Genomic DNA, 24,460 nt, shown 5'->3' with positions numbered 1-24,460 from the left:
CTGACCCCGAGACCAGAGCTCTACTTGTCTGCTTTACCAGCCCTACTGACCTCCCTGGGGGTTGTCCAGCCTGGGGCTCAGAGGCCATGCCCTCAGGCCCATCTGCTTCCCTCCTCTGTTCCCTCCTGACGTCTGCGCATCTCCCACTTCCCAGCATCCACAGGCACCCCGTACCGGTGACTTCATCTCGTGGGCTGCCCCAGGCTCAGCAGACCCGCTGCTGCTGGTGCGGCGGGAGGCGGGGCCCGGCACCTCTGCCAGGCCGGTGCTCGAACTCTTGGGGAGTGACATGGGTGTGGCAGCCGTGTGGATGATAAGAGGGGGCAGCAGGTTCCTCCGCAGCTCTGGGGGATCCCCCAGGGACACCACTGCTGGGGGAGAGAGGGTGAGACCTGAGACCACCCGAGGCCTGGCCAGGGCCGGGGACGGCTCCCCCAGGAGAAATACTCACAGGCCAAGCGCTTCTTCCTGTCCCCATTGCCATCCAAGCTGGGTGAGAAGAAATCAGGCTCCGACTCAGACTTGGTGGCGTCTCCCTAGGGTGGGGGAGCAGTGGGCCGTTAGGGCCGCAGCCGGGCAGAACTTAGTGGGAGGGACTCAGGTCTCCCTATCTCCACACGCACACACCACATACAGGCTACGGGAACCAGCAACCACGGCACGAGACATGCACTGGCACAGGCCAGACCACGCAGGTATGGGGCCCAGAGCTCCCCAGGGCCCCCAACCCCCCTGCCTCCCACCAGCCACACCTCAGAGAAGGCCACGGCTCATCCCAGAGCCCGCGACACAACCAGCCTGGCTGGGACTGGCTCCAGGAAGGGCTGAGGGGAGAAGGGAGAGTGAGCCGGCAGGTGGGTGCAGAGGCCAGAGGGAGCTAGGGACCTAAGTGAAATGGTCACTAGAGCCTAAATTCCAATTTGAGCCTCTGCTTTCCTTCCATGGCTGCCCTACCCCGGGCCTCAGACCTGAGGACCCGAGAAGGCGATTGAAAGACCCCCAGACAGAGCAGCTCAGCCCAAGGAGGCCACTGCAGACCCTCTGCTTCGTCCCCTTGTCTTCCCCAAGACCCCACCCCTTCCCCTGGCCCCATTTGTACCTCCGTCCCTGTCTCTGGGGCAGTTTTTCCTTCTTAGCAGGTCAGTAGGTTCCCTCGTAATTACGCACTTCTCCTTAAGAAGTTATTAAGAAATACTTGATTGCTACTTGTGATAAGGACATAAATATTGCGTAATTGGCATCTCAGGGGATCATTTTCATTAACTTGGTTTACATCCCTAACGAGGCCTCTAATTATCGAGCGGGATCTCCGGGGGGCTGCTCAGGATACACAGCACCGTGGGGTCCCGCGGGGATCCTGGCTCCAGACCGCAGTTCCCACGCCTGTGCAGGAAACTGGTGGAGCAAAGGCTCGGCATGGGCGCCAGAACGTGTCCAGGAACACCTGCCGGGCCTTCCAGGCGGTCAGGGGGCCAGAGACTAGGAAGTGGATTTAAAATTCTGGTACCTTCCAGCAAGAAGCACCTCCACCCTCACATCCTCCAAAGACTTGTCCTGAGCTGAGGCAGCTTGTGGGGGTCTCCAATAGGGGCTCAAGTCAAGGGGGAGAGGAGAGAGATGGGGGAACACGGTCTGCGGCCACGGATCCCGAGTCCACAGAGACCCAAGGACGTGGACTCCTTGGGGACCTCAAGCGTAGGCACACACACGCGGTGTCCCCCACACGTGCACACAGACGATTCTAAGTCCCTTCCTTCTCCCGCCCCTCCACCGGTCCAGCAGGGGACGGGAACGGTGCCCTTTGCAGGTCGATGGGGGCAGAGGCAAAGAGACTCCTCCTCTCAATGTCCACTCAGGGAGGGGGGCGGGGGGAAGGGACTTAAAATCGAAGCAAACCTCACGACACCAATGACCACCACAGCTACCACAGTTGCACAGCAGCTGAGCGTGAACACGACCACAGAGACGCGGAGGCAGAGTGGAGGGGGCACAGGGCACGGGGAAGGGGGGCATGCCGACTCGTGATCGCGTACCTACCCCCTGGGAGTCGACAGGCAGCTGAATACAGCTTAACTGTCCACTCGCATCTTCCCGTTTGCTGATTTCCTACAGGGAGACGGGGAGGCAGGGGACAGGCGCTGGTCACAGGCGCTCAGGCTTTCAGACATCAGCAGTGTCGAAAGAGGATGAAGAAAAGGGTGGTGCAAACCAGGCGGGGGTGGGAGGGGGACGAGACACCATGGGTAGGGGAGGAGGAGAAAGGGGACAGAAGGGCCTTCGAGAATTCAACCACAGGCCCTCGGGCCAGAATGAATCTGAAGGGTGAGGGCAGAGGCCAGGAGGATGGGGGAAAGGGCAGGGAAGGAGACTGAGCCCCCCGATAATCCTAATAACGACAGCTACCACTCACTGAGGGCGTGTCAGCCCTCCCGAAACTACCTTATTAATGCCACCAGCTAGCCTCTCACAAGACGGGAAAGGAGTACCACCAATGTCCCCTTAGGGACAACACCTGAGGTTTGGAGAAGCTAAGACAACTGCCCCAAGGCACGCAGAGAGTAAGAGGTACATCTGGGCCTCACACCTGAGTCTCCAGCTAGCCTTTCGCTGGCCCCCCCACTGGCAGGGGGCTTGGGGAATGGGCAGACAGGCTGGGAAGGAGGAGAGGACGGAGGCAGAGGCTGGGAGGAGGCTGAAGGCTGGTTGTTGGAACGGGCTTCCCCACTCCCACACGCCCAGCCTGTGTCCCTCCAAATCAGACCGGGTCCAGCTGCTCCCACTGGGATAGAATGTGACAAGTAACACTGGGATGACAGCTATGATGTTGTTTAATATCAATTAATGGCCTCACACAGGGCCTGCCGCCTGTTCATTTAATTAAGTGTGTGGATGATGAATATACAGGCATTCAGGGCACTGCCCCCCACAAGTCAGGCAATCATCAGCGGAGCCAGCCCAGCCCTCTGGGGCTCCTCCCTCTTACCTATTAGCCAGGTGGCAAGGCCAACCGGGGGCTATCCTTGAGCCCTCCTGCTAGCGATGCCCCCACAAAACGGGGGCAGCCACTTCCTCCACCGAGGTGGGTTGCCTCATTTGTAAAAAAGCTGACCATCACAATAGCAAAAAAGCAGCCTCTCCTGCCAGATTGTGGGGCTGCCTCAAAGTGCCATGTGCAACCCCCTGAAACTCATACACGAGAGGGCAGGTGTTTCTGGAGGCATCCACGTCACTGGCATTGAGTGACTGGGCCTTTCCTTCCCCATCGAGGTGCTGGCCTGCCGCATGCAGGACAGCGGGCCGGTGGGCCAGCCCCTCCTGTGGGTACCCCAGCACCATGCCACTGCTTCCCCCAACCCCCATCCCCCAGAGGAGGGTGGATCTGGGCCTCCTTTCTCCATCCCACTCCAGACCTGAAGCACCAAGCCCTGAGTGGGACCCTCCCCTACAGACATCTGTGCTTGGCTGGTTGAGGAGGCTGTGGCCCCAGGCCCGACCCTGCCTACCTCAGGCTGGGATAGTGACAGGCTCCAAACAGGGCCAGAATGACCTGCCTGCATCCCCAGCAGCACTTTCACTGCTGCCTAGCAACCAGGCAGGCCCCTGGCTCCTCAGCACTCCATTTAACAAGGTGTTTGCTGAAAGGGGTGGTGGTGGGGAGGGGGCTGTCTGCTCTGGGCACCTCCAGGCCAGAAGAGAGGAGGGAAGTAGGCTCCGGGTGTTTTCCATGCCCCCTATGGAGTTCCTTAGGAATTTTCCTGAGGATATCTTAGCCATCAGGAATGATGTGTTGGAAGGGGCTGCAGGACCCCTGTCCCCTCTCGGCTCCTCTTGCCACAGGCCGAGGGCTATGGCTGAGAGCAGGGGGCGTCCACAGAGATCCTGGTTCTTAGGGGAGTACGGTGGCACCCCTTAACTTTCCAGGCCCCAGGGAACCCCCAAGTGCATGCCTTGGGCCTCCCCACAAAGAGGCCCAGCCATCCCCACAAGCAGGCTGCGCCGCCCCCCAGCTGTCCTCACTGTCACCCTGCGGGAGGAAATGCCATCCCGGATCACTACAGAACCCGCGCGGCTGGCAGCAGGAGAGGGCCGGCATGGGCCAGATGTACCCGCGTCCCCCCAGCCCAGCCGGCCTACGGGGAGTGGCCCGCCCTCGCCAGGCTGGGAAAGAGTCGGAAAATAGATTTTTGTTTTTCCACCGTGTGCCGAGTATTTATAGACCAGGCCGCAGCGGGAGTTTCCATCCGGGTCACCCGGAGAGAACTGGACCAAGAGCTTTTCTACGCCCAACCTGGAGCATTTCTAGGTTGGGTCAACCTGCCTGGGAAAGATGCCTAGAGGCTGGGCTGGGCCAGCCCGGAGCTCGGGGGAGAGGGGCAGAGCCGAGGGAGAGAAACGGCACGCAGCCCTTTGGGCAGAAGCTGAGCCCGGGCACAGCAAGGGCAGGATCAATGCAAATCAATATTAATTGATGACGCCGCCTGTGACGAAGGTGACGGAGCCTGGGCTGGAAATAGGACGCTCATCTCTGCCATGCCTGCAGCTAATTGGGCTCATTTCTCACCCTGGGCAGCTTAGCCCTGCCCGGGCCCTGGTGGCATCTTCATCAGCTCAGCTAGAGCTCAGATGACTTGCACGCACGCTTCCCCCCACCCCTCGGCTCAGATGGATCCCCTCCAGATGTCCCCAAGAGCATCCATGCTTGGGATCCAGCCGTACCCTCGGCCAACTTCCCCAGCTCCCCGGGGAAGGGTCTAGCCAACTTTGATGCTGGAGCCCAGCTGAAGTCAGCAGCTGACCTGGGCCCGGGGTGTCCCCCACTACCACCCTGTCTCCCTGGGGCCAAGGGGTTGCCGGAGACCTGGAGCCTTCCACCCTAGCCCTCCACTCCCACCCCAACGCCCAGCCCGATGGGCATTTTCTACGAGACCTCCCAGGCTCCCGCAGCTGACGGCTGCAGGCAGGGGGTTACCTCCGCCTGGAAGCCCTCTACCAGAATGGCGACGAGCAGATTGAAGAGCACATAGTTGCCGAAGGTCATGAGGGCAATGAAATAAAGGGCAGCCCAGGACGACGTGGAGGCCATGCCGTTGTAGAGCACCTTGTTCCAGTCCTCCTGGGTCAGGATCTGCAGGCAGGGGCTGGGGCTCAGTGTCCTTGCCCAGGGGCACCGCCCCCATCCCCCCAACCCTGTCCAGCCCTGCCTGGTTACCCTGGCACCTGAAAGACAGTGACGATGGCCCAGAGCAGGGAGTCAAAATTCTTCCGGTCCGGCAGCGTGTCCCCATCCCGCTCAGATGCAAACTTGCAGCCGAAGAGATGCATGCCCAGGATGCTGAAGACACAGGAGCCACGAGATGGGGGTCAGGGCAGCAGCGTCCCCTCCCCCCGCCCCTCAGGCCTTCCCCGCCGCCAGCACGGGCGCCGCACCTGCCCTCACCTGAAGATGAAGATGAAAAGCATGAGCAGCATGCAGAAGGTGGCCACGTTGTCCATGGTCTTCATGAGCACCACAAGCTGCCGCTGCAGTGCCGGCAGGAAGCGCACCAGCTTCAGCACCCGCATCAGGCGGAAGGTCCGCAGCACCGACAGGCCACCCCCCTGCTGGCCCACGATCTCCCACACGCTGTAAGGAGGGCAGGGAGCCTGAGCTCCCGCGTGCTCTCCCTTCCCCCTGCCCCTCCCTCAGAGAGGGCCTGGCAGTGTTGGAGGGCCCGGACAGGCCCATGCGGCGTGAGCCCAGGGGGGCCCAGGTGGGCCCCTGGACCCCCAGACAGGAGCCCCTGAGAGGGAAAGAGGAGACAGCTCCAGCCCTCTCCACCCTCAGGCCCGAGATCACACACCCGGGGCCGCTGAGAGCCCTTTCTCAAATTCCAGCCAAGGCCGTGGCCTCTGGTTACGGAATGGTTGCTTTGTTCTCTCCTAACAAAATCAAAAGCCAATTCCAGAAAGCAATAAGACAGCTCTCCTGATCCCGGGACCAAGGGGGACAGAGCACTTTCTCAGGGTCTTAGAAACCCTACAGCAAGTGGCGGGGGTCTGAGATGGTTTCCAAGCACTTTGCAAGCAGGGACAGCTGGCCCGGCCTCACACCTCCTTCAACTACTCCGCAAAGCCAGCTCCCCAGTCCTCACTCACCCTGGGGCCTGCATGGGGTCAAGGGCAAGAAGTGGAGAGAGGAGAGTGGAGACCAGACAGGGGTCTGGTCAAAGGAGACTCGAGGCCAAGTTCAGCCTGAGCAAGGTAGGGCCGAGAGAGGCTGGTCGTGCACACAAGTCCCATGATCCTTCTACAGAGCAGAGGGGAGCGGATAAGAGTCTGGATCCGAGCCCGGCTGCCTGCCTGTGGGTTGGTGCGGGGGGAGGGGGACTGACTCCAGACCCTCAGAAGCCATGCAGAGGAACAGGTTGCATGGCTTCTTGCCCCATGGGCATTCCTCTAGATGAGCGGCAGTGGAGGGGCGGTCCTACCTGATGACAACAATGACACCATCAAAGATGTTGTAGGGGTTCTTGATGTAGCCAAAGGGACCGTACACCAGCAGCTTCAGCAGCATCTCCAGGGCAAAGAGGCTGGTGAAGACGATGTTGCTGATTTCCAGAGCGTTGGTCAGCTCCTCGGGCTGTAGGGCAGGGCGGGGAATGAAGCAGCCGGCGCTTATCCCCGAGCCCCTCATTCCTGTCCTCCCTAGCACCGGGCCACTGGGAGAGGAGCCATAGGAGTAGCACGCTGGAGCTGGGTGGGTGAGCAGGGGGGCCACGGTGGTGGGGGACACTCAGGCTCCAGGGGGGACCCTCCCCCAAAATGTCCATGATGAAATGCATTCACGGACAGCCACCACACAAAATCCCAGGTCTGGGTCTCAGATCCCGGGACCATAGGGCTGAGCTGTAAGTTGTGCCCACCTCCCGCTAGGACCCCCGAGACCCGTCTCTTCCCATGCTGTCCTACCAGCCTGTCAGGCCAGGACCAGCAGCACAGGGACGCTGGCCGATGTCAGAGGGTGATTGCCAAGGCCCCATATGCCTACACAAACACACAGCCACACTCAAAGTCACATGTGCTCTACGATTACTCTGCGGACTTGGCAGCCTTCTCCTGGACAACTGTTGGCTACGCTGCTTCCTTCCAGACACATGCATACACTGCACAGCCCCACATGGTCCACACACAAATACACGTGTGCTCACAAACACGTGAACATGCAGGCACACAGACGCACGCATGTGTGTGCAAACATGCTGATGGGCAGAAGGGAGAGTCACAGGAGGGTTGTCATAGACAAGGAGGCACCGGGAGCTGCCACCTGAGACTTGGACATCTCATTAATTCCCAGCCTGTACCCTGTCCACTCACTGTGTGACCCCCAGCAAGATTTTCCACCTCTCCGCCCAAATGTAAAACACTGGTGGTCATCCCTTCTGTGCTTCTACCCACAGTCTGATCTTGGGACCAGAGATGCATCCTAGAGTGCTCATCAGAAACGACACATGTCTGCTATTCCAGCTCACTAGTTACCTCGCCCCCCTCCTTCTGTTAATATGAAGTGCCTACTGTATGCCTAGCAGTGCCTCAGATATTAAAGGAACTGCAGAAACACGCCCACTATGCTTCCTGCCTCCCGGAGCCCAGAGTCTCGCTGGAAACAGGTTGTGCACAAAATAGCCGAATAACTACAAGTGGCCTGAGATTCTTAGATGCCAAAATAAATTATCCAGACTGTGAATCCAAGAGCCTAGGGGAGAGACGGTGAGGGAGGAACACGCTGGGAAAGCTGTGGTCAGGAGGCAGCGCTTGAAAGGGACTCTGAAGGGTATGTGGGGTGTCTCCAGGGAGAGGGGTGCAGGGCTGGTCTGAGGGTTGGAGATGCGAGAGGAGACCTGGTTGGCTCAGTGGAGCCCATTATCTACCTTATAGGTCTCGATCCCCCAAAAGCCCAAGTTTCAAATCAGCTTAAGAAGTTCAAATTAAAATAAATAAGCAGATGAAGCCCTTGGTCCATCGGCCATCTCTCCCTGCTGACCCAGCTGTCTCACCTGGCGGGCTGCCCAGGGAGGTCACCCAAGCATGGAGCCAGGCCAGGGAGCCACCAAATGTATCCTAATGGCCTGACTTTATGGGGCCAGTCTGAGTAGGGGAGTCCTGGTAGGTAGGGCCTTCTGATGGACAGGTGAGGAGTGTTTGGGGGTCAGTAGCTACTCCAAAGGAGAGACACTCTCAGCCTGTGCTTGGATTCTTTCCAGAGGCAGCCCTGGAGGGCAGAACCAGGGTCAGCATGCAGGGCTGAGAGCCAGCTGTGGGGGCCAGTGTGGCAAGGAGCCCATGGGTCTGGCAGATTTCGAGCCAATCCTTGCTCCCCAGACTGCAAGTGGGGGCTGGAGAGGGCACTGTCCCCTGACCTAGTGTGTGGGGCACAGAGAGATAGGACTTTGGGTCCCCCCAGCATAGCACAGTGTGGGTGATGGGGAAGGGTTACTGTCAGGGCAGCAGGAGCTCAGGGCTCAGACCCCTCCTGATGAAGCAGATCTCCACTTGGGCTGCCAAGTGCCATCTGCCAGGGGACCGTGGTCAGCGATCCTGCCTCCCTGTCACTGTGCCACCTGCCCAGCTGTCCATCCTTGCATTAGATAAAGGTGATAAGCACAGACCACACAGGTACGACGCTGTTGAGGGGGGCAGGTTCCAAGGCTCACCCTGTGTCTTGCCTCACGCCACCCACACGGTGGCCCCGGCACCCTCGCTTTACAGACGACCAGAAAGGTCAAGCGCTATTGAATGACTGATTCAGAGTCACAGGGCAGAAACAACCAGGGAGTGGGCCCCAATCCCAGCTCATTCTGACCCTGATAATACTGGGCAGTTGAGATTCAAACCCACCCCTGCTGACGGCAAGGGGCGTGTGAATCCCGACCCACGGAGGGATGGAATTCACAAGGTGCCCTCCGAAGTATATAAAATTACATTTCACGTGAACTTAGATGTATCAAGAAAGAACAAGTTGATCTGAAAACACAGCCGAGGTGCCTGTACAATGGGTGAATTTTACAGCACACAAACGATGCCTCGGAAAGGGGGGACCAAAAGAAAAATTAATAAAATGTTTTTTAAAAAAAGTAGCTGAAAGCACAGGAGCATTTGGTATCTCGAATTGACTCTATCAGTGACTCTTAAAAGCACACCCAGCACTGGGCATGTGGAGGGGGTATTTCCGGCCTTTCCTGATATCATCCAGGGGGGTCACAACTGTCTGTGCCTAATGGCTCTTGGCCCATGGACACCTGCACACCGAGCAGGAACCTGGTCAGAAAGATGAGCACAGGGCTCCCCCAAGGCCCGCATCTTCGGTCCCAGTTAAGGGGACGGCAGCAAAGGCTGGAGTCCCCACCGCAACCCTCCAGACAGCTTTGGGACTGGAACGGCAGAAGGAAAGAAGAACCAGGCGCTGTCCCTCAGCCTGCCCTCCATCTCTTGCGCACGCTCCCTGCGCACACCTCAGGGCCATGCCCATGTCCTCCCAGGGCTCCGGTATCCCCTCATAATCCATGGGAAAAGGCTCTCCTCCCCAAGACAGGTCTGCCCAAGTTACTAAATTGGAGGCTGGGAATGTTCTGCAAAAGCAGGACCAGGACACAGAGACACAATCTTAGCAACACGGTTGCCCCAGGGACCAGAGCCATGATCACAACCACTGCAGCAGTAAAGGGGAGGGGAGGGAGCCAACTTCTGCTAGTCCCCTCCCAAGGCTCTGCACTGGCTGATTCCTCCCTCCCAGGATTTCATTTCCTCCAGGCCTTAAAGACAGCCAGGTAAACTGAGGCTCCGAGAGGTGTGGTGACCTGAAGAGCTGGCTTAGGAAGGTACAGTGCAAGGGATGCTGGCATGTTCCCCTGCATCTTCCCACAATACCTCCCCCTCCCCCCAGAACATGTGCAACTGCACACTGGGCCGTCAGCTGTGCGGTCCATCAGCCGCCCCCTCCCGAACTCTCCCCTGCTGCCAGCAAGTCCCTTCTCAGGTCTGGACCGTATCCTCCCTTCTGTTCATGGACATCAAGGACCTGTGGGGGCTTTAGGAAGATGAGACCAGGCAGCCTGAGCTTACTCCTACCCCCCACCCCAGGAGGACCCAAGCTCTTCTCTGGGAGGTTGCTAATCGTAAACCCCCTGTCTCCCAACACTCCCTCTCCCCTCAGCCTGTCCCCTATAAACTGTTCCAGACTTCCCAGCATCAGGACTCCCCTGAAACCCATCACACCTCCAACAACTAACCCGTAATGGGCCCACTATGTACAGCACACTGGCAATCACAGTGTGGGGTTAAACCAGAGTGTGGGTGGCCTGCCAACTCTGAGCCTCTCTACCTGTGTGACCTTGGGCAATTCCCTTAACCTCTCTGATCCCCAGTTGCCTCTTCTGCTAAGCAGAGCAGCCTTACCTCATGGCCGGGCTGCTCTACAGGACACAGGAATTAAGGACTGTGAAAACACCCAGCCCAGAGCCACTCTCAGCCAGCTCCATGGGCACTGACAGTGGAAGCAGGCCTCACACGTGGCAGGACAGGACACCTGCAAGGTTGCACCAAGCACCATGCTGGGGCAAACACCGGGAGAACCCCAGGAGCTCAAACCCAGCTGGGGACAACATCAGTGAGAAGAACCCTGCGGAGGGCATCCCCGGCGGAGGGGAGCATGAGCAGAGGTGCGGAGCGAGGAATGCACAGAGACCAAGGATCCAGTGGTTCTCCCAGGTCAGAGGGTGGGAGGGGTCCATGGGGGACACGCCGGCAAGGCCAGCAGGGCCCAAGCGGGACGGCCTTGACTCTGTTCCACCACCAGGGCTGGACTTGTCTCTGCCCACGACACTGCCACTGGGGCTTCTAGGGCGAGGGAAGGGATGTGCAGAGCAGTGTATTAAGAAGATTAATCTGGCTGCAGTGGTGGCAGCATGTTGATGGCTCAGAGACACGGAAAGATGGAGACCAATTAGGGGGGTACTGCAGCAGTCCAGGCAGGAGGCCTGGGAGCTGGCTCTGGTACTCAGGGAAGGCGAGTGGGGCGGACAAGCCGGGCGACCGCTGAGCAGAAGCCTGTATGGGTCACCCCAGCCCTGCCCAAGCACCCCCTGTACCCTCCTCGCCTCAGCTCCCACAGCTCCATTGACCTGGAAATCTCTGCTCCCCAATGCTGACTCCCTGGTTCACTTCCCCTCGGCCCCCCCCAACCTCGGCTTTTGACAGTCCTGCCTGATGCAGCCCCACACCCGGAAGGGGAGGTCCAGGCAGGACCTCAATGAGGGGGCAGGGGTCACTGGGACCTATTCCTTCTTCCTCCTCCTCCAGCGGAAATCAGGAAACCCCTGGATGGTGGGTGCTTTCCAGGAAAGTCCACAGACACCCCCATACAGATCACGGCCTTGCTCTCCGGACACCCCCAGAGCTCTCCAGAGTCGAACTCTGTCTCTCTAGGCAGATCTCCTTCCAGGCCCTCATGTCCCCTGGGCCCCAGTGCCCCCTAACTAGGGGTGGCTTCGACACCCCCCCACAATCTCCTGCCAGCTCTTCAAAGCCACCTCAAGTAAACACACAAGCAGAGTAGGCCCAGGGCATCCCCAGTGCTCACTCAGCCTGGAGTCGGCCAGCCTGAAGCCCTTGCGACCTCAACCCCTGGAGCTGGAACCCCCACCCCTCCCCTCCCAGAACCACGTCTGGGCGGAGCCCACGGTGCACCACCACGGGGTGCGGTGAGGCTGCCCTCATGCCCCAGACCTCGGGGTGGGGGGACGTCAATCCCCCCCCCACCACCTCCGCGGCGGCTGAGGAATGGCTGAGTATTGCTCTGTCACGAGCCTGTGACTGGATGGGGCACAGCCAGCTGGGGGTCTCACGGCAGCGAGCCACCTTCCCTTACCACCCTCTGCTGCGGGGGCTCGACCTCTCCCCAGCTGGAGCTGCTCCGGACCCTCCTCCTCTCCCTGCACCCCCCAACCCTGTCCCTATCCCCTCTCCCCGGGCCCTACTGCAGGGGGCTCCCCGGCCCACCCCGCAAACACTTCCGTGACCTGCAGCCTCCTCTCTCCTCCCCTCCTCCACCTGCACCTCCATCTCCCTCCACACACACCCCACTGCCCTGGGCCCCCGGCCCTGGGGCCTGTCCATCACTTACCCCTCTTTCCCTCACTCCTCCAATCTCCTTTCCTGGCCTCAGAGCGGAGACCACCCCCCCACTGGGAGTGCAGGCTCAGGCCTCCCCCCCAGCTCCAGAGCCCAGCACCCCAGCTCTCTTCAGACTTTCTTCCAAGCCCCCCACCTACCAGTGCCCCTGATTTCCCCGACCCTGGGGGTGCGCCACCTCCTGCCCATCTAGGGTTCCTCTCCTGCTGCCTTTCCCCCCTGAGTTCAGTCAGACCCACTGTCTCCCCTTGCCCCGAAGCTCCCTGACCCCCACCCCTCAGCTGTCACTGGAGTGCAGACGACACGAAACAATGTCCCGGAGAGCCAGCCTGCCTGATAGCATTCCCCGGATGGCCCGCGTCCAAACAAACCCTCTCACCCCCTCTTCCAAACCTGACCCTTCCCCGACGGCCAGCTCCATCGCTCCCCAGAATGCTGTCTTGGAACCTGGGCCTTATCTAGGATTCGTCTGGGCCCTCATCCCTCCAACAGCAGGTGCTGGGCCCACAGACCCCGCCAATGGGATTACTGCCCCCACTCCCGGTTCTTTCCACCAGCACCATACTTGGGGCCCTCACAGCCTCTGATCTGAAGGACAGAAATAGCCCCTGGGCCCCTCCCTCACCCCAGCCCGCGCCCACTGGAATCTCAGGCTTCCTTCAACACGGCCAGACTCCCATCTCTCCAGCTCATACACCTCCAGTGGGGGTGGGGGAGGCAAGGACTGTCCTTCAGAGTGTCCCATGGCCCCCTGGGCCCTTCCAGGCCAGGCTGCCTGAATTCCCCTTCATCCTTCCACCGAGACGTCTCTGCCCCTTGCCCCAGCTGCCAGTCCCACCTATCTTTCAAGGGCCGCCCCCCCCCCAAAAAGCCACCTCCTTTGCAAAGCCCTTTCAAGCCCCCATCTGGGTGTGAGCCTCTCTTCTCTGTCCCCAGAAGCCTCCCTTAAGACATTTGGCATAATCGTCCATGAAGCAGAACTTTTCAGCTAGAAATTTCTCCGGTGCGTCTGGCTCCGTCCCCCGCCCCCTGCCATTCTGTTATTCTATTCTAGCGTGCTGTGCTTAGGGGGTGGTGTTTGCTGGACTGGGGGAGCCTAGAGCCAGAGGGTGTCTGAGAGAATGGAGCGCCCCCTTAGCCAGCCAGCTCTGAAGCAGCTTGCATTTAGTCCCCTACATCTGGAGAGACTTTGGAAATCTGGGGTCAGGGCGGCTCTAGAAGGATCTTCCCCCAACGTCCAGCTTGGCTGCAGCCTTGGTGCCTGAGCCAGGGCTCCTCTGTCTGGAGGCCAAAAACTCCTGGAAGGCCCAAGGTTTAGGCTTGGGGTGGGAGGTGTCCATAAACCCTTGTCCTCAATGGCCACATGTGAGTTGTCCATGCCTCTGTGTGTTTTCTGGGGAGAGAGTCCCCAGTTTTCAGCAGGATCCCAAAGCAGTCTGTGAGGGCCCTCAAAGGTAAGACTGGCCACATCTGGATTCTCCTCCAACCCCCACCCCACTCCATCCCCAGCTTCCCCTGCCTTGAACAGCTGACCTCACTCACTTAAAAATAGAAACCCTCCCTGGACATGTATCTAGAATGACAGGATGGGTCCAGAGTCTGCGCTATGAGCAGAATCATCACCTGCTTGGTCCTCTGCTGGCCTTGGCAGCAGTCCACTTGGGACCCTCCCTCTCTCTCAGCCCAGGAGACCGCTGGGCCATGTACCCCTCCTCCACCTCTCTCTGTTGTCCCTCTTCTAGAAGATGAACTTAGCCTCTGCTCTCAGCACCCCAGAGCCAGGAAGGGGGTGATTAGGAAGCTCCTGTGTCCCCAGGACCCTCTCCCCATACCCACAATGTTCCTTCTGGAGCAGCCTGGCCCCAGAGAAGACCCAGGCAAAGACATCCTCACTTCTGAGCTCCAGCAACCTGCTAGTTATGGCCCGGGATACCCCACAGATGCCTTGTCTCAAACATCCTGCAGCCCTGATCTGCTCAAGGCCCAGGGCTTCCACCCTGAGCAGGAACCTGGTCTCATCGTGGCTGCTTCCTTCCCCATCTCCAACTGGTGTGGAGTCCTGTAGACCCAGCCACCTGCCAGCTCTCCTGGCCCTCTTCCCTCTACTTCCAGGGACAGATGTAGGCACTGTATGGACCACTGCAGTATCCTTCTCCTTGGGTTCCCTGCCTCCTGTCTCCCTTCCTTGGCTCCAGACGACTTTCAATAGAACACAATAGAACACAAACCTGCTTGTATCACTGACCTGCTTAAAACCTCTTTTGGGAACGTATCACCCTCAGGAAAAAAATCCACGTTCCTTCCTGTGCCTCTTAGGACCTGGCCCTGAATTTTTTTTTCCAAATTGGTCTCTTGTTACTTGTCCATCCCAGCCCCCATCCAGCGCCCCACTCATTTGGAGAGCCTTACAAATCTCTCAGTTTCAGTGTTCGGTGGGTGGCACCTCTGACCCTCCCCCACATTGTGCCCTCCACCCCACCCTTCACTGGCCACACCTCACTCTTCCTTCAGACTCAACTCCCAGATCACATTTTGTGTGGGGATCTCCTGGAATTCCCCTCCCCCAGGTCAGATCCTGACTACACCGACAACCCCTTTGAGTAGCATCAAGTAAATGTGACCGTTCACTTGTTGATGACCTCTCTGAAAGGAAGGACGCAATATCCTAGGCCTGGTATAGGCACACTTCTCCTTCCAACCCCACATTCAGTGACATCACGTTTCTATCTTGATGACAGCATTTACACCACAGTAATTGGCAAACGCGCTAAACACCACAAATCAGGACGTGTTCTCCCAACTCCGATGCGCAGGAAATGTGTGTGGGATGGATGGATAGATGGACGGGAGGAAGGTGAGAGAGAGGGATGGTTAAATCACAGTAAGTTCCTTGCTCCATGTTCTGCTTCCTCACCGATGGGGCATGCACATGCTTGCCCTCTATCGGATCACACCTCCATCTTCAAGTTTGCTCCCTCTTCAGTGTCCTGTCCTTGTCCTCCTCACTAGTCCTTCTGGGAGAAACAGTCCTGCCAGTTCTCACAAGCCAATGGGTCAAGAGGTGGGGGAAGCAGGAGGGCAGGGACAGCATGGACCTTCCTGGGGTAGGGCAAGGTATGACAAGACAGGAGCTTCCTCTGCTAGTGGAGAGGGGCAGGAGGGGTGTCACCAACCTGAGAAGGGAAACTGAGGGGTAAGGTAGGTGACAGTGGGAGAGGACAGGTCTGCAGAGGGCAGCAGCAATGGGCAAGAGAGAGACCTGGGCTCCTTGCTGGGGAAGGACACAATACTAGGACGACAGACTTCTCTAGACCAATCCCAGGATTAATGGACAGCATCTCCTCCTCGTTCTGGGTTCTGCAGGGACACCACCTTGCCTGTCAGCATGTGCTGCCCCTCTCCCTCGGGTCTTCGCCCCAACGAACACTCGTCCTATCCTGGCTCCCCCTCCCCTGTCTGACAGCCTGAGCCCATGTCTCCAGCCCTGCCCAGCATGTCCTCATCTGCATCTGGGTTTCGTTCTCAGTCTTCAGCTCCCTCTCTGCTTCTCTCTGTCTCCGTCACCCCTGTGTCTCTATGCCTCCATCTGTCTCCATCTCCTCCCCGAGTGTCCGTCTCCCCCTCCCTCTCTCTGTCCCTCCTGTCCCTGCCGCTCAGTCCCCCCTTCTTTATGGCTGCCTCTTTCAAGGTCTTTGCTTTGCCCTCTGGGACCTGGTCTCCTGGTTTCCATCTCCCTCCGCATCTCCGTCTCCCCTTCTGGGTCTCTGTCTCTCTCAGCACCCGTGTCTGCCCACCCCCCGATCTGCCCCCCTCAGCCTGCTCAGATCCCGAGGCGCAGATGGCGGGACGTTCACGCCGCAGTGCCTGCGAGCACAGGGCCACGGCTGCTTCTGGGACTTCTGAGCACCCCTGGCCCCCGAGCCTGCCAGGCAGCAGTCAGTCATCTGTCCCCAGGCTGCTGGGGACTCCCACTCAGCCCTGCGGGGTGCAGCAACCAGGGACTGGGGCAAACTGGCTCACTTGTCACGGAGTGGGGACTCCCTGCTGCTGAGGGCTTGGTGGGGGGTGTCCCCTGCCTTCCTCAGGAGCTTGGGCAAGGGGAAGCCGCAGGCACCACTGACCGATCCCTTCTACTTTCTCCCCAAGGGGGTGTCCCTCTTGACATCTAACTGAAAGGCTTCTTGCTGCCGCTTCGGTGGCCCTCAGTCTCTGTGACTCAGCGTCTTCCCAGTGCAGCCAAAGCCTCCACCAGCAGCCTCCGCCAGGACAGGTTGCGAGGTGCAGCATTACCCCCCACCCCGCCCCGCCCCAGGGGAAGGACATCTGACCTCAGCTAGAACTGGGTGGAGGAAGAGGAGGCTGAGGTTCAGGGTAATGGGAGGTTAGGCCTGCCACTGGCTGGGTCCCAGCAGCAGAGCAGGCTGCCCCCACCAGCCTGGCAGAGTGGAGCACCTCTCCCCAGGAGGCTGGCTGGGCAGGCGTGTGCACACACACCCACACCCCAGGCGCCTAGACACAATATGCTCACCGCAGTGTCGTACTCCCCACCTGCCGGCACCGTGGCTGGTGTCCTCCCCTCCCTGCTCCTCACCTCCCAGAAGAGGGAATAGGGCAGAGCCACCTGGTGGGGGGGAATGTTGAGGCAAGAGGAAGGAGTGCCAACATGGTGTGAGGGCGAGGGTGGAGGGGCTGGGGTTGGGGGGTGCATCTGGCTGGACCGGGCAGCTGGGTACCCACAACATGAAAGGCACAGAGGGTGGGGGAGGGGATTCTGATTGCCCTAAAAAATGAACATCTCACATCAGCTCCAGCCCTGGCTTAGACCTGTGCTCCCCAGCCTTGCCCCACACCCTCCACTGCCCTCCCCCAAGAGGACCACCTAGCCGTTGTGGCCAGTCCCCCACCCCCAGCTCCTCCACATCTCCGCCACACCAGGGGCAGGGGAAGTGCCTCATCTCATCTCTTTACCAGAGAAGGTCAAGTTCTGGCAGCCCAGTCTCCTTCCTGAGCCTCAGGGAGGCTGGAACACCCAAGAAAGAACACAGAAGCCTGTGGTGGCAGCACGGACTAAGCACACCCCTCCCACACCCGGCCAGCTTTTCCAAGATTCAGCCAAGGGGTGACCTAGAAGACCAAACTGGGGCAAGGGGCAGCCTCTGGAAGGAACTCTGTTGGGAGGCCCCATGGGGCCCGTGCAATCGGTTTGGGGAGGGCTGGGGGCAGTGGGGTCCCCAGGCCACCCTTCGTGTTCTTTCACAGCTCTGGGAGTGAGAACAGCCTCCTTCTACTCATCCCAGATCCCATGGCTTGTAGCCATCGGCCCCACAAAACAAGCCTGCTCCCTCTTCCACATGACAGCCCTTCAAATATTTGAAGACAGCTCGCCTGGCCCCACTGAGCCTCCTCTTCTCCTGACTAAACATCCAGTTCTTAGAACGATTCCTCAAACACGACGGTTTCAAGTCTCTTCACCACGCCGGGCCTTCTCATCCACCAACCGCCTCACTCACGGCAAGGCTCCCGGAACGGGGGCCAGGACCAGATGGCCTCCCTCCCTATGGGACAGGCCTCCGCTCCATCCGAGATGCAGCCACCAACCCTCTCCTCCTCGCCCCTACCCACCTCCAGTGAGTTACCCCCACAATGACCAAGTCAGGTGAAGTCTGGGGGTGCCTAGTGCTGGGCCAGGGGATCCCCAACACCTTCTGCCCCACCCCATATCTTCTCCAAAGACCCGAATCTCTTCCAATGATTTGTCCCTACGGAGAGGCCCTACCCACATCGGATGCTCACCATTCACTCATCCTTCAAAGGCCACTTCCTCTGAGAAGCCTTCCCAGATAGAACACACATGGCTCAGATCCTGCCCCTGCCTCGTGCCCGAGGCACTCCATACGCACAGATTGCATGGCATTCACTGTTTGTCACCCTCCAAAGTCCCCACGCATTGGTGTACCTCCTTCCTGTCCTCCTCCCCGCCATCAGGCTAGCAGTATGCAGAAGAAATGGGGAAGTGGGGGTGGGAGGGGAGGAAGGCAGAGGGTCCCCCGCCCCAGGGACCATGCCCTTGCACACGCCCCTACCTGTTCATGGTACTCGATGCCCATGCTCAATGTGTTGACCAGGATAGCGATCATGATTCCCCGACCAAAATACTTGCTGTCCACGATCTTCCGGAAAGTGTCACAGATCAGCCTCCAGAAGGCCAGCACAGAGTTGGGCTCCACGTCCAGCCCCAGGCTCTGTCGTTGCCGGCTGTGGGGGTCCCGGACGTCGCTGTGCTGGGCGTCCTGCGTGAGCTCATACACCACCTCGCTGTCTGAGTCGGGCATCTCGTGGCCGGCCAGCTCCACCGGTCCCGCCCCCGCCCGGGCACAGTAGGGGCAGCTGTCTGGCCCACAGGCTCCACTGTCTGCCTTCAAGCAAGGGCTGGAGATCTTGCAAGAGCTTTGGCAGGCGCCTAGGATGGGAGGGCAGAGGTTAGAGGCTCCAGAGCTTCTTACTTGGGGTGGCCCTTCCTTCCCAGTGTTTATAAAATGAGTTGGGGAGTGCGCGGTTCCTGAAATGACAGGGGAGCTGCTAGGCACTGAGCAGGCTAGGGACAGTGATTGCCAACAGCATTCCACTGATAGTCCCTACTGGGGGTCCTAGGGTTTGGCAGGTGGACTTGATGTTCCCCGAGGTCCTGGGCAGCTCCCCTGTCTGCGGAGCCTTTAGCAAGGAGGCCAGACCAGCTCTCCTTCCCAGAAAAGCACACCCACACCGTGCAGAGCTGCATTTCCCAAGGGATCCTTAAGATACACACGCACACACACACACACACACATGTGCTCCTGTAACCCCACCCCCAGACACACACACACGTGCAGTGTGCACACACTCGTAAGCACACATGCACTATGTCCATACACGTACCATTTGTGAACCACGCATACCTGCACAGCTGAAAACACGCGTGCACACATGCTTGCACATTATATAAGGTACCTGGGCTAGGCATGTGTGTACCTGGGCATGCACACGGACCACAGCAGCACCCTGGCATGTATACACACGAACGTCACACACCAGATACACGTGTGCACATACATACATGAACGCTAAACACGCCCGTGCACAAGCACCCCTACACACACTGGACCCCTTTGTACACACATCCACACACACCAGACGGCACACACTCATGCACGCAGTGACCTGTCCCAAGACATCGGTGTCCACTGAAATCCAGCTTGGATCAGAGAACCGAAGCACTGGAGGGAAGCTCAGCAAATGCCCCAGGAAAGTAGGTCCGCCAAGGCGCAGAGGGCTCACCCAGGGCCCCGCCCCCAAGAAATATCCAACAACATGTCCCCTTCTCACTGCAGGCGGGAGGGATCCCCGGCAATGACCACGGCCCCAGGCCTGCCTTCTACACAGGAGGGGACCGAAACACGCGTGCGTAGGACTGGCTTCCATCTCCCGGCAGGGCGGCAGGAAAACTGGCTTGGAAGGCCTGCCCATGGCGTTCTGGGACGGCTCCTTCCTGTCCCGGTCCACATTTCTGCATGACATCCCACACGTACCCCACTGCTCCCACGTGCCACATCCTTCCCGAAACCCTGGGCTTCAGCAACAGAGAGTCTGTTTTCGGGGGAGGGTTCACCACCCCTGTCTGACGGGGTGGGGGAACGCCCAGAGGTGGTGAGTGTCTCACTTCCCCTATGACACCGGGTGTCCCTCTCACCAGGCTAGCAGCCCCTGGAGGACTTGCTGCTCTAGGCCCCTGGTCTTGTAAACACCACGAGACTGGTGTTTACAAGAGTCCCCTCAGCATGGGGCGCAAGGCAGTCCACGGTCACACACCATCTCCCCTTGGGGCCTCGGAGACACACAGCCCTGAGTTCATCCCTCACCAATTGCATAACCTTGGGCAGGTGAGTCAAGCCACCTCTCCGGGCCTCCTTTTTCTCATTGGCACAATGGGCTTATCACCTAAAGCTTATCATCTAAACTGTTGAGAGGCTCCAATGGGCTTCTGCCTGCAAAGCATGTGGCAAGCACAGACCAGTTGGCCAACAAGTGTTGGGTTTTCTTACAAACAGTGTAGAGGAGGGCGCCTAGCCAGTGCTCATCCCACAATCATTCTTCTTCTCATGACAATGCAAGAATTCAGATTCCCGGGGCGCCTGGGTGGCTCAGTGGGTTAAGCCTCTGCCTTCGGCTCAGGTCATGATCCCAGGGTCCTGGGATCGAGCCCTGCATCAGGCTCCTTGCTCAGCAGGGAGCCTGATACCCCTCTCTCTCTCTGCCTGCCTCTCTGCCTACTTGTGATCCTTCTCTCTGTCAAATAAATAAATAAATAAATCTAAAAAAAAAAAAAAAAAAAAAAAAAAATTCAGATTCCCATTTGAAGGGATGAGAAACTCAGGCCTCAAAGAAGCGACAGGACTGATTAAAGGTCCCAAGGCCTTGAGTGGCAGAATGAAAATCGGGGGCCGGATCTCCCAATGCCAGGTCTCCAGGCCTCTCTGGGACACCACCCAGCCCCAAGCCAGGGCCCCAGCATGCCCCCACCCCTACCCTGGAGTCCTCACCTGTGCTCTGTGTCTCCAGCAGCTTATGCATGGAGCTGTAGGGCCCGGCTGGGATGTTGAGGCTGGTGAGCGTGGGCGGTCCAGAGGTGGGGGCCACCTCCACCAGCGCTCTTTCCTTCAGTGTCTCTGGGGGAGGGCTGGTGTGCACCGTGGGGTACACCTTCCCGCTGCCCACAGTCCTGCCTGACGCCTCAGATGGTGACCTGGGAGGGGGTGCCTGGCAGCGGACTGGCTCTAGGTGGCAGTCGGCATGGTAGAAGCTGTGCACAGATTCTGCACCCCCCGGAGGGCTCCCGGATAGGGCAGGCGTTGAGGGCGGAGGCAGCATGAGCCGGCGGGACCCACTGGCATCCCGGTCCTGAATCTCAGGGCTGGCCCGCGGGGCCCGCAGCGTCCCATTGCCCAGGTGGTAGTGGTGATGGTGATGGTGGTGATGGTGCACCAGGTGGTGGACGGATGGACGGCGGTGAGAGCGAGAGCAGCTCCCGCTGGGCTGGGGCTCCTGGCTGCTGTGGGGCACTGGGCCGCTCAGCAGCCCAGCCCGCACGCCCACTGCCCGGGAGACCTGGGCCAGCCTGCGCGCCGCTTTCCGGAGGATGTATACCAAGTACTTGAGCAGCTCCTCGTAGCAGCTGCCTGGCTCGGAGAAGCTGGCCAGGGTGCTGGCATTGGACAGAAACCGCACGCGCTGCTCCCGCATCAGCTGGCTTTCCCGCTGCTTGGTCTCTGAGAACTGCGTGGCGATCACCACCAGGCACAGGTTGATCATGAAGAAGGAGCCCACCTGTTGGGGTGGGGACAGGAAGAGGAGATGTCCTGAAGAAAAGGGCACTGCCAGGCCAGTCGCCACATCCCAAGCACTCCTACCCGCCAGGCGCTGGGCTCCGTTACTGTCCCAGCATGATCTTATTCTCTTTATTCTCGTGACAGTTTCGAGAGGTGGCACTTTTATAACCTCCGTCTGACGGGTGAGGAAACAGGCTCAGAGAGGTCAAGGCATTTGCCCAAAATCATTCAGCGAGCGCACAGCGAAGCTGAGACATGAACCAAGCTCCATGGAATTCCAAGGCACGGTTATTGATCATAATGGTATCCCACAAAGATTTCTCCCAAATTCCCTGCCCCCAACCACAGTCAGCCGTGGAGATTCTGAGCACCCCTCCCCAGTTCCCATTAAAAGCAGAGAAGGCTGTAGAGATGAATGAAATCTTGGGGACATGGGGTTCTCATGTTGGATTGGGCCTTTGAGGTCTTGGCAGAAACACTATTCCCAAGACTCCTGCCTCGAATCCCACATCTAGCTGCATGCCTTTGGGTGGGACCCTCAACCATAGGGCCTCACTACCCTCCTGACCGTTCGCCGTGCCTCTATCTTCTTTCCCTGTGCCTCTCCCCTCCCCCAGCCAGGTAATGCGCTGAGCCCTGATCCCTGCAGACTAGCCAAGCTGCCACCCCTGACTTGCCCACACTCCCTTGTCCCTGTCCCCATGCCTCAGTTTCTCCAGGACTCCAGGATAGCCATTGCTGGGACAATAATCCAGAGTGAAGGAAATGAATATTTATGGTGACAGAGCAGATTTTTTTTTCTAGATTGTGTCCTAGTAATTATGATAATTAGCTTCACTAATATGATTCCAGAGAGCTGTTTGGAAGATTTTTCACGGGGTGTGTGGGTGGAAACTAGGCCCCTTACCACCCTGTCTGCATCCTTCCCCTCCTCCAGGCTCACAGAAGGAAGCATACTGAAAAGACCACACTTCCTAGAGATGCTGGCCTCGATGCCCCCCACCGTGATGGTGGGGGATGGGAACAGGAACCAAACCTGGCCTCTCATCCACATGCAAGGGCAGGAGGGCATGGCCTAAATGATGGTTCTTTCCTAGGACCCACGCTCTGCCTCTCCCAGAGCCATCTTAGTAGGTCTCCATCTCTCTCCAGAGTTTGCCCTAGGTCCCGAGTAGATCTTAATCTCTGTCTTAATCTCTCCTTTCAGTATCTGTCCCTTGCTCTGGCTCTGTCACTTGGTGACCTGTCACTCTGTCCTCCTGGTGACCTGAAGAAGGGCTGGGCTTGGAGCCTGTAGCCTGGGGTTGAATTCTTGGGCTTCTGAAGCTCAGAGTTCTCCTTTAGAAGATGCCCCCCCCCAACGCCCACCCACCGCTTGCCCCACCTCCCCTTCCTGACCAGATCCATCCACTGCACACGTGGAACCCATGATGGGGTCAGACAAACGAGGAAACGTGGGTTTCCCCTCTGCAAAATGGAGATGATAATGGGATCGTGGTGAGGACTAAAGGCACCAGCACATACAAAGTGTTGAGAGTAGGAGTGGCGCATCCTAAGTGCTCAAAAAATACTAACTACCAGTAGTAGCAGTTCAGTTATGAACTGAGAATGGTAGGGATGACAAGCATCAAACACGGGGACCCTTGACTCTGTCTTCTGCCCTTGTGAAGCCTTTGAGCTTCTGATATGGAAAGAACAAGAGGTCGTGTAGTGTTTCTCAACACTGAATGCCAGGGAGTCTGGATGGTATGATTCTGTTTGCAGGACAGTCGTGTCAAGACGCTTACCGTCTCTCCCCAGCCCCCCAGCCAAATGCTAGTAGTGCTCCCCTTTACCTCGTGACCACGCTTTGCTATTTCCCAATACACTCTGGGTTGAGAATCACCCATTTTACTGATAAGGAAGCAGAGGCCTAGGGTGGGGCTGGGGGGCTCATGGGGAAAGACTTGCCCAAGGTATTAAGTGATAGAACCAAGCCTTGACCGTGGATTTACTCCTGACTCCTCACGACAAGCGCCCTCTCTACCTGAGTTTCTGAGGGACCAGTCCTGAGACCGAGCTAGCCTTCCCCTCTCTGGACACCTCCCACCTGTTTCCCCAGGACCCCTCTTCCCACAGGGGCCCAAGGAATCACTCACGATGATGAGGAGGATGAAGTAGATGAAATTGTAGAACGAATGAGCATCCATGACAAAGTACATGATGTCGACCCAGCCCTCCAGCGTGATGACCTGGGGAGGGCGCAGAGGGAGAGGCTGACTTGGGGGGGGTGGTTAAATCCTCCTGCGATCTCCTCGGAGGCCCCAGCCCCCTCCCAGCCCTGAGGACCGCCCGCTCCAAGGCAGGACTGTGTCCTGGTGCTTGTGTTCCAGGGAACGTCTCGGTGCCCGGGCAGTCCCACCTGGAAGATGGCAATCCAGGCGTAGCCAATGTTGTCGAAGTTGATGGCGCCCTTGAAGGGGTTGTGCTCCCCGGCGGAGCAGTTGGTGTAGTACTGGTTCCAGTTCACACAGGTGGTATTGCTGGAGCTGTTGTAGGCCTCGTAGTCCAGGCCACAGGGGGGGCCGCCGCCGCCCTCCCCGCGCAGCGTGGGCACACTCCTGCACGAGCGCATGCCATTCTCCCGCGGCTGAGAGCAGATGAAGGGGTTCTCGTCCTCGTTCTCCGTCTGGTAATAGCGTTCCAGGTCCACACTCAGGGGGCTGCAGGGGGGACAGGGAGGAGCTGAGAAGAGGGGTCTCCAGGGAGACGCCCCAGGAAGGATGAGCTGCGTGGATGTAGTGAGACCTGCCGAGTGAGCTGGGCAGGGACGAGAGCTGGGCGTGCAGCAGCCGGGGGGCAGGGATTTCTGGGTGTGGGTTGGAGGGCACTGGGAGTGTGCAGATTGAGGGTGAAATTCTAGAGTCGGGATGGGGGAAGGTTATGCCCTAGGG

General features: G+C 58.8%; 1 protein-coding gene across 31 annotated transcripts in view; it reads right to left on the bottom strand.

Moving 5' to 3' along the window:
- CACNA1G (calcium voltage-gated channel subunit alpha1 G) overlaps nucleotides 1–24,460 on the bottom strand; it is a 62,485-nt gene that overhangs the window by 26,538 nt on the left and 11,487 nt on the right. For 11 of the 31 annotated variants that reach the window (XM_045070094.1, XM_045070071.1, XM_045070079.1 and 8 more), the window contains exons 6-16: nucleotides 23,929–24,229; nucleotides 23,666–23,758; nucleotides 20,742–21,525; nucleotides 18,249–18,625; nucleotides 6,468–6,619; nucleotides 5,438–5,623; nucleotides 5,218–5,332; nucleotides 4,970–5,125; nucleotides 2,038–2,106; nucleotides 452–536; nucleotides 175–368 (exon numbers count right to left, since the gene is read on the bottom strand). In XM_045070094.1, the coding sequence (XP_044926029.1) occupies nucleotides 175–368; nucleotides 452–536; nucleotides 2,038–2,106; nucleotides 4,970–5,125; nucleotides 5,218–5,332; nucleotides 5,438–5,623; nucleotides 6,468–6,619; nucleotides 18,249–18,625; nucleotides 20,742–21,525; nucleotides 23,666–23,758; nucleotides 23,929–24,229 (2,512 nt within the window). Of the gene's footprint in view, nucleotides 1–174; nucleotides 372–451; nucleotides 537–2,037; nucleotides 2,107–4,969; nucleotides 5,126–5,217; nucleotides 5,333–5,437; nucleotides 5,624–6,467; nucleotides 6,620–18,248; nucleotides 18,626–20,741; nucleotides 21,526–23,665; nucleotides 23,759–23,928; nucleotides 24,230–24,460 lie in introns of all 31 variants that reach the window. The other 20 variants (XM_045070095.1, XM_045070077.1, XM_045070083.1 and 17 more) reach the window with 5 other exon arrangements.

This window comes from Mustela putorius, unplaced genomic scaffold (genome assembly GCF_011764305.1).
Source record: "Mustela putorius furo isolate JIRA1106 unplaced genomic scaffold, ASM1176430v1.1 tig00003962_pilon_pilon_pilon, whole genome shotgun sequence".
Classification (NCBI taxonomy): Eukaryota; Metazoa; Chordata; class Mammalia; order Carnivora; family Mustelidae; genus Mustela; species Mustela putorius.
Note: the sequence above shows the minus strand (reverse complement) of the source record. Positions and strands in the feature narration are given on the sequence as shown.